Genomic DNA, 9,758 nt, shown 5'->3' with positions numbered 1-9,758 from the left:
CAGGGCTCCCTGGCCGAGGCCAATAATGGCTTTATCTGTCAAAAAGCTTTTTCTCATTACAGGTAAACAGACAAAAACTCACAGAGGAAACTTGAATATCTCCCAAAGGGGATCAGATTTTCTCGCAAATGGAGGCTGGAGCACAAATGTTTACATGATGCACCACGTCCGTCCCAGTTGTTGAGGATAATGGATCGTATGGAGGCCGCAATGTGTTGACGTGCCGGTAAAAGGAAATAAATGCTCTTTATTGACGTTACATGGGGCACTCAGGTGAGCCGCTTTTTCAGCTAACTCACAAACAATGAACTCATTCTCAGGAAAAATGTGAAACCGTTGCATCAGTCTACAGTTTGGAAAATACTCTCCAATGCTTGGATGTTGATGCGACGCCACTGATTCTTCACGGATTCATCAGAGCTTCATATTTATTAAGGAATGTGGTTTTCAAGAAAACATGATTTTCTATTTAAATTGTTCAAAATAAAGTCATAATGAGAAGAAATAAGTGAAAGGCTACGCCGTCAGTTGTCATGAAGAAACATTTACGGTACTTTCATCACTGAATTTGCAATTAATATCATAAAGTCATGCAATGAATTAATAAAAAAAAAAAGCATACGCTTCGCAACATGTGTAGGCAACAGCAGGGGTGTCAAACACATTTTAGTTCAAGAAAATTTATGTTTTCTTTGAAATTTTTATCATTTGTTTGAAGGTGTTTGGATTGGAGCCTCTTGCGTTTCAGTTTTGGGCCACGGACCTCGTATTTGGCATCCCTGGACTAGAAATACAGATCTACCATGTTAGCTCACATGAGTTTCTTTTCCGTGGCCTTGACTGTCAATAGTTGGAAACAATTATAGCATATCTTACAATGTGAGGAAATGTGTCAGTGAACAGTAAAGTGCTGCTGAGTCTTTATCCAGCAGGCTTTTTTTCTTTTGTTTTTCTAGAATGCAAATAAAATTCTGATAAAAGGGACAAAGTGGAGGGCAAATTGATTAAGACTTTTGGTAAAGCATATGTTTTTGTTACTACAGTTGCAAAGCAGACAAAATTTAAATATGAATGAATGAATTAGTGGTTTATTTATGGTCATAATTCAACATATACCATAGGCTGAAGCCAGTGGCTTATTTATGCCGATCCTGTAAACTCTACTAAAGAACCTTGAAAGTGAGCAAATGACTAATAAAAAGCCAAAACAACAAAAGAAAATAAATGATAAACTTATAACAAATCAATAACATATTAACGATATTAGAAAAGAAACACATCTATATTGTATTTTGGTTATCACTTTACTCAAATAAAAAATCCTTTTAAATTATATTTGTCTTCTCTCAACTTTAAACAAACTCTTGAAGAGGAACAGGCTTTATTCTGAACTCGATTTAATATTTCACATGATTTTAAATGTTTAATGTTTAAATGTTCTGGAAATTCTAAGCTGCACGATTGTTATATTTGCAAAGTCAAAATAGCCACAGTTACTTATTCATCTTGTTGCTCTTTTCTGTAACTTAACTGACTTCAGTTTTTTACATATTTCCCAAAATCTCGGCACAGTCGGACAAATATGGCAACCTAATTGAAAAACAGAGAATATTCAAGGTTTTTCTGCCCAACAGATCCAGAGTTTTTAATAGAACAGTAACGGATATTGATAAATATTTACTGTTGCTTCCAATAGTTCTTCCATCTTCTGTACAATCAGTCCTATCAATGTTGTTTCATATACTGCCTCCATGGATGGCTGGTAAATCTGTGATCTTGTTCATAACACCACGCTCTCATCAGTCATCTTGTGGGAGGGGAGTAATGGAGCTTTTATCTGGGATCAAACAGCTCGATCATGATGGACTAAATCACTTCCTACATGCAGTGATCCGGGTGTCAGATCATCACCGGACCAGCAGATAACAGGTTTGATCGTATGTCTAAAGAAAACACTTTGCCACGGTGTCAGTAGAGCAGCCTGATCAGGTAAAGATGCTGAATGTCTCCATAATGACGCTGCAGTATTCGGGTATATAACTTCACATGACTGCAAAATTACAGTCAGCAATGAATGTAACCAGCAATGTTTTTAGCATGTTGACTCAGTTGAATCGCAATGGAGGACATCATCCTCTAAAAACTTCATCAAACCACCGAGTGAGCGAGCCTGCTTCAGACGAAGCAGGAGGTTCACTTCAGCTCCAGAGACTACGAGTCTTATCAGTGCTGAAGCAGTTCAGGAGGCACAACACCTTACTAACATACTTCAAAGATGTTTGATTTTAAATATGTCTGCACTGAGCAGATGTGATGAAAAATGAATATTTAATTGATGAGGAAGGGCTTACAGGAAAGCTGTAGAGACTGCAGTGGAGCCACTTTCCCGAAGTCATCCCCACAAGACATCAGCAACTCAAATTACCACGCTGCGATTATACGACTGCACACAGCAGCTGCAGCCGGCATTGATTTCTCTCCAGACTTCTTTACATCACATATTATAGGAGACTTGAGTAGAAGAGAAGTGGTGCACTCATGAGAAATGGGCCAAATGTAAAGTTATGTGGTCTTTTGGCAATGACTCAAGATACTGAGTGTTGATTAGTTGCTTATTTAAAAACGAGTGGAGTTCTTTAGTTACTAAGTGCTCGGCAAATAATTCATCCCAATTTCACTATTAGTGGACCGGACCAGTGAAATAGTTCCATAATAACCTTTAAATCTAAACTTGATAGTTTTTCTTTGATGGTAAAAATGTCAATTTTCACAAAAACAAAGTAACTAGCTTTCATGAACAGATGGGTAGGATTGAGTCAAGTCAGTCTTATTCTGAGATCCTGAGAATAACTGAGCAACTTCAGTAGACAGGAGCTTGGTTAAATAGTAACCATTAGGTAAGCTTAGGTAAATGCTAACCAGCTGCTTTGTAATGAGTTACTAAACAAGCGGTGGGTCAACCAAAATAATGAGCAGATATACTGTAGCCGTTACTCATTTCTTCCAAAACTAATAATATAAAGCCACAACAGTCACAGAGAATATTCTGCTGTGGACAATTTTACGTTATTTCAAGTTCGACTGCATTGCTGAAGTTTTCTCCAAATAAGGTGAAAAGGATCAATACAGACAAACTACTCCAGGAGACCATATGTTCATCTTTAAACACATGCACAGAATTCAGTTAGCGCTCAGCCAACTGTTCAAGGAAACAGACTGCAGTGTAAGATAGTTAACAGAATGTCACACAAGTGTTTCAAAGAAAGAATCAGACATCATTGCACTAAGAGGTTGAACTCTGTGATACTGTATCAGTTTCAAATTAAGTTTTCTGTTGAATCTTTAAGTCTTTTTTTTTTTCTCTATAAAGATTAACAAACCAGAGAAAGACGTCAACGTTTGTCAAGAAAAACTGATATTTCTTATCAAACCACCACATGAGCCTCATTGTCTGCTGCTGCTGGATATCAGGCCATCCGCAGCCTCCTCAGACAATAACAAGCAAAATTTAGCATCGTGAAAAAAGAAAAACCTGGAACACCAGCAGAGCGCTGAACGTTAACCATTTCCAAGTATTTAAATGTGGAACTGAAACCTGCATTCAGACATGCCATTAAACTGCATGTTAATTGCTGCCGTCGCGTGTCAAATAAAGTCAAAGATCTCCAGCACTTGAGTGGAAAACAGTTTATTTGTGAAACACTTCAACTCCAGCTCAACTCCTGAGATTGAACCCAGAACAATCTTTGTTTTTGTACAAATATCCCCCCCAAAAAAACAGCAAAACAAAACTAAGCCAGTGAAATATGCAAGAATCCAGAGAAACGCACTGTTGCATGTAACTGCATGAGGTCAGTGAACAGACACTTGGAAAAAAAATAAAACCTGTGAAGCCAGAAGTATCCGTGTCGACTGGAATGTTGCAGAAAGAGAGACGGCGAGAGGAGAGCAGAGCAGAGGCAGATTTTCAACGGGCCGAGATCGACAGGCGGTTCTGGTTTGAATCAGCATTCTAAATGTTCTCAACAGCAGGGAAACACCTTTCATAGACTGCGATAAAAAGCTATTTGTTCCTTGTTATTTACAGTATAGATAACTGCTTAAAAATACTAGCACTGACAGCAGATCCTGAAATATCCTTCATAAAAACTTGAACCAGTTTTGAGTAGTTTGTCTAAAGTACAGTGAACATCAGCCTCCGTTTTGAAAACCTGGGGTCTCTTGGCTCTTAAAAGAACAGAAGATTTCCAGAAAAATTCCATTAAATTCACCTAAAACAAAAAAATCCTAAACAATCCTCCTTGTATTCAGAGTAGGCAGACAGTCTTAGCGCCACGTTTGGCCATGGAGAAGCTGCACCGTGTGCAGCGGTGGCGGTGGCGGCAGCGGCAGCGCTCACTGGGGGGCCAGCGGGATGCCGCGGGCGTCGGTGACCTGGCCCTCCTGCAGGTTCTTCACCAGCTGCGCCAGCCAGCGCTTGGTGGTGGTGTCGTCCTTCAGCACCTGGGCGAAGGTGCTGTCCTTCAGCTGGTCGGGCAGACACTGGCGCAGCGCCTCGCGGGCTCTGTGGGACGAACACCGGTCAGAAAACAGCGCTGGGAGGACTTCTGTCCCTGCAGCGCTACGGCACTGCTTCTGAGGTCCTACAGGTTATTACTGCCGGCAAAGAGGCTCATGCACAACAGGAGGGAAGTTACCGTCACAGATACGGAAGGAGACTTCAGTTCAATCAGCAGATCAATATACAGGATGAAGGTTAAACAGAGGAGCCACTCTTAAAGTTATTAGCAAGGATCTCCTCCTCCGCCGAGTCAAGGTCGGTTTAGAGCAACTTCCCTTCAGCCACATGCAGTCTGGTTATTGATGATACTGAGCGACTCCCTGGGTAATGGACCTCTTCACTGTAATGTGACAATCGATAAAACTAACCAAACACTGATTGGAGTTTTGAATGGTAGCTGATAATAACACTGTAGAGACAAACCAAAACCTTTTCAGATGCCGTTCCTGTTGCTCCCGCACCACAGACCCTCGCTCTACTGCCGAGTGTCCATTTCAGATAAACGTGGTCGGATGACAATCAAAATGAAGCGGTTGTTCCTGAACGTTTGCCAAGTAAACTGATCTTCCTTATCAATCCTGCAGATGAGCCCTATCGTCTGCTGCTTGGGCTGATAATTCTGTCTGTAGCCTGAAAAAAAAGACGTCACATTCCTGTTGATTCTGGACTTTCATCCTCGATCATCAATGAAACAGCTGAACGCTTCATTCTGTGAAACCATTACTTTAACATTTAATTTATTCCTCTGTTACACTGGATTTAGTTGGTTTTTTTTTTTAACCTTACTGTTCGTTACTACATTGAAAAAAAATTCCTGGTTGTTTGTAAACTTTCATTAAGTTACTGATCGTCACAGGAAACAGTTTTAGTAAAAAAAAAGTTTAGATTTTAATAAATTATAATTCACAACAGTGACAGAAACAATACATCTATTTTGCATTTAATGCCCAGTCAGTTCATCAGATTGAGATAACTCAATTTTTTTAATATCCGTGATTATTACAGCTGACCTTAAAATAAATAAATCACTAAAGCATAAACTCAATTCCTCCAGACTAAAGTTCTCCATGAAAGCCATCAAATGCTTGATTTGGTCTCACAGCCTCCACAACACTTTGACATCACAGCACCCTCTAGCGGCAGGAGTCAGCAACTGCCCTACCTGAGGTTGTCCGACAGGCGCAGGTAGCAGCGGACGACGTGCTTGAGCAGACGAGCTGAAGGCTCTTTGGAGAGCTGCAGCACCATTTTGCCCTGCGGGGTGAAAGACGAACACGTCAGTGAGGCGGAGGAGTCTGTGGTTGACGACAGATGATCAGCGGCGGGCGGACACTCACGAGGATCATGGCCACGTGGGAGAATCGCTCGTAGGTCTGACAGATGTACGCCAGTCCTGTGTCGTCCAGCAGGATCTTCTGCAGGATGAAAGTTGCAACCTGGAAAAACAAAGAGAATGTCAGCTCACAGTATGAAGAAACTGAAAATTAAAGACTTAAAAAAGAAAAAAGAAAAAAAACTCCTGGTTAAATGACTTTTTCAGATCTCAGTGTCATCTCCACTACTCAAGAAATGCGTTTTAAAAAATTAAATCCGTTTTCTTTGACTTTAACAATTTACTTAATTTACTGGCCAGATTGGAGCTGGGTTTATGTGCGTCATCTCTGAGACCGTTTTAAAAGCAGATATACTTCAAGCAAGGGAAAACAACCCAGCAACACTCCTAATGGGGAGGGAGCTGAACAGCGAGACAAAGCTCAGCTTACCAGTAAGACAATCTCCCCACCCTAAAATAGTCGAGATCATTACACCAATGTCTTTCTTTTTCCGGGTCAGAGGCCTCACTCAACATGAGAAGTTTAGCCAAGCCAGAGAAACCAGGGTGAGACGCTGCATTTCTCACAGAAGTAAACTAATGTGCACGAGGCCTTTCATGAGGATGGCCAACTTCACCGCTTTGGTCGGCTTCAGAGCAGCTTAGATTCACTTAGGGCAATTTGAAAGAGGAACACTGATCACAGATTCAGAGATGCCAAGCCTTTTCTATTCCCGGACACCCAACTGGGCCACAAGTTGATTTAGAAGATGAAAGGTGGCATTTATTGAATTTGAGTGCTGGTGATGCAGAAATAAATGCAGAAGCTGTCGAAATGAGTCCGGTTTTGTTAGGGCTGGCCTTAAAAAGAGCTTTAAGTTTCATTTTCTTTGCTACGATACATCAGGACTACAATGAAGGGTTCCACATCTTCCCAAAGAATGAAAAAGCGTTTTCATAGATGTAAGATTTCTTATAGATCAGGACATTCAGGTCAGGTTTGTAAATGAGAACTGGTTCTCAAGCACCTAATCTGACAATACAACCAACCAATAAAATAAAAAACTGAATAGTGTAAACTGATTAAATGTCTGTCAGTATCCTTATCAAGAGTAATGGCTCCAGAATAATTCATATGAATATTTGTTGTTGAGTATATGGCCCCAACTTGACGGAGGATCAACAAACACTATTTTTTGAGGAAAGTTTAACTGACCTGTGATACTAAAACAAAGATACAGATGAAAAACTGTACCGTCTTGGAGAGTTCGCTTCCGGACTCCATGATGCGCAGACACAGTGGGATTATTTCAGTAGTGAGGAGGAAGTTGATCACTTCCTGCTCATCGGTTTTGACCAAGGCACCTAAAGCAAAGACAAGATCCATCAACACAAAACACACTTTGGATGTGACGCTCAGAAAAAATGCTAAACTAGAGTTTACCTATGACTCCAAGGCTGGTGAGACGCAGGTATTCGAAGGGGCGTGTTTTGCTCACAGTGTGCAGGAAGGGGTACAGGAAGAGAGGGATGTGAGCTGCGAGGAAAGCCGACCTGGTGAGGAAAGCGCAGTTAATTAACACAGACTACTGATTAACTACATGGGTTAGTACCGAACATACAATTTTAATATGATAAGATAGCAGGGATATTTCAGTGCAAAGCAGACATTTATAAAGACATAAAGATGTACCTGGTCTCTGGGTGTGAGGCGACACATTGGAGGAGTGCCAGGGCGTTACACACTCTGTTAGACTGGTGAGCTGTGAGTGTAGGTGGGTTTATAGATGGGTAGATGTTCACTATTTCCTATAATAAACAAGAACGAAACCAGTCAAAAGCATGAATAGACAGATGTGATCAAGGGCGATGGAGGGACTAACGGACCTGCAACAGAGCAGCGATGGTGCCACAGGAGTGCCACAGCATCGGAGCCAGGTCTGGCACAGATTCACGTTTCTTGCTCAGCTCCAACAAGGCATTTTCTCTGGTTTCTGGACTGGACAACTCGTTGATCCATTGATAGATCTTCTCCCGGTCTACTTGGGCCAGAGCTGTGACGTTACTTACAGCCTAAAGAAGGAGCACATCAGTCAGCAAATACCCCAGGTGTGATTGTATACGAAGGGACATTCCAGTGAGAGATTAGTTTCCAAAGAAGTTGATTGAATTATTCTGTTCAAAGCAGGATTTCTTTCAGTTTGTGATCCTTCCTCTAAAAAGTGTGAATTCATATTACACAAAAAGGCTTCAGGGTACCAACTTTGGGAAAAAATGTAACCAGTCGAAATCCACTATTTCATACCTTGTGTAGATGATCCTACCTTCAGCCAACTTATTTATAAAGAAGTTGACAAAACTCAATTGTTTTAATCAGGATTACAAATTCCAACTTTCACTCCGTTCTTCAGCAATCATTCAACAGTAGCTCAAGTTGTTGAACTCCAAAGAAGCATTGAGAAAAGTCACCAGTGAAGAATAACTAAAAAGATCAAAGTCTCTTGTAAATAAAAATCTCATGACAGTCAAACACAAACTAGCGATACAGAGCATACTTCTCAGTGATGACTTTATTCTGTCTCCGTTTCCTTGCCCCAGCACATCCGATACAAATGATTAAAGTCTCTTACCCTGATAACAAGTGGATGGTTTCTACTCCAGTGAGTAGCAGACTGCTGGACAGATTTCTGTCCTGAGATTCTCGAATAACTTTGCAGTCAATGAAGCTTTCAATACAGTTGAGTGGATTCATGATAATTTGTGTCACACAGTGGTTAGAGCTCTGGTCTCACAGGGAAAAAGTCATTATTGATTCAAACATGTGTGGAGTCCACCTGTGTGCGCATAACTTCCCTCCCACACGTGCATGGTGATGAGGCCTAAATTATCTGCATTTGTCCGTCTCTGTGATGGACTGGACACCTCCTCTACAGTAACCTGGTGCTCCAGCAGCACCTCAGACCCTGCACAGGATGTACTTGGTTGAGTCAACACATGCCACTTCATGTTGGTTGCTGTGATTCACTTCATCTTTACACGGGACTCCGAACACCTGTCTTGATGCAACTCGTTGAAACAGTGGCTCCCACTTATAGCATAGATTTTCAAAGAAACGGTTTAGTACAGCATTTTAGCACATAGATCCGCTTGCACCACTAGAAAGTAAATAATTTAAATGATTAGGAGCCGTAGTTCAAGTTCAAACGTATTAATGACATCAAATGGGTCCAGGTGAAAGTAGGAGGATATGAATCAGTATAATGTAACCCACAAAACAAGCTGCTCCGGCTCCATGTGATAAAGTAGCTCTGTCAAACGGAACCATTAAATGTGCAATGGAAATGGCTTCACTAAGCCAGAGTTACTTAAGAAAATCAAAACGGGGACTGCATGTGAAGACGGCTGGAAAGGTCGCAGCTGCATTACTGATAATACCAAATACTCACCGCTCCCGTAGCCAGCATTATCCGGAACTCTGTCTCGTTGTCGGTTTCTTGTTAAAAACTGCTTTAACTAGTTAGAGTTTGGTGAAGAGGTGAACTAACTTGGAGACGGAATAACCAAGTAAGCAAAACAAACACAGCACAGGAAGCTAACCCGTGTTAGCCACTTAGACACACATTAAGTCCAGGAGGCACAAATATAAACTGCAACGACTTAGAAGCGCCTGAAAAAAGCACAACCTACAGGAGAAAACAGAAAAACGTTATCTATTTCATCTCTAAGAAAACAGCCGTAGAACCCATTCAATAATTCGACAAAACTCTCCAAGCGACTTTCTGATTGACGGGCAACAGTGCTAGCTTATATAGGGACTCTCGTGATCTCGCGAGAAGTTGTTTGGAAAGTCTCGCCCGTCATTTCCGTGGTAAATTTTCACATTCC

General features: G+C 41.2%; 1 protein-coding gene across 1 annotated transcript; it reads right to left on the bottom strand.

The window, feature by feature from the left end:
• Nucleotides 1-3,672: 3,672 nt before the first annotated feature.
• On the bottom strand, nucleotides 3,673-9,687 carry cnot9 (CCR4-NOT transcription complex subunit 9). The gene is made up of 8 exons (XM_030112707.1): nucleotides 9,320-9,687; nucleotides 7,761-7,946; nucleotides 7,567-7,682; nucleotides 7,318-7,427; nucleotides 7,129-7,238; nucleotides 5,899-5,997; nucleotides 5,724-5,815; nucleotides 3,673-4,564 (listed from the first exon to the last, which is right to left on the bottom strand). Exons 1-8 carry the CDS (start codon nucleotides 9,335-9,337, stop codon nucleotides 4,396-4,398), a joined length of 900 nt encoding a protein of 299 aa, XP_029968567.1. The 5' UTR covers nucleotides 9,338-9,687; the 3' UTR covers nucleotides 3,673-4,395.
• Between the last annotated feature and the right edge of the window lie 71 nt (nucleotides 9,688-9,758).

Source organism: Salarias fasciatus, chromosome 16 (assembly GCF_902148845.1).
Source record: "Salarias fasciatus chromosome 16, fSalaFa1.1, whole genome shotgun sequence".
Classification (NCBI taxonomy): domain Eukaryota; kingdom Metazoa; phylum Chordata; class Actinopteri; order Blenniiformes; family Blenniidae; genus Salarias; species Salarias fasciatus.
Note: the sequence above shows the minus strand (reverse complement) of the source record. Positions and strands in the feature narration are given on the sequence as shown.

Excerpts from the sequence above, each read along its gene's own strand:
- cnot9 (XM_030112707.1), bottom strand. Across the intron at positions 7,428-7,566 it reads GCCTCACACCCAGAGACCAG|GTCGGCTTTCCTCGCAGCTC; the intron begins GTACATCTTTAT and ends TTTCCTCACCAG. Across the intron at positions 7,239-7,317 it reads CACCAGCCTTGGAGTCATAG|GTGCCTTGGTCAAAACCGAT; the intron begins GTAAACTCTAGT and ends TCTTTGCTTTAG.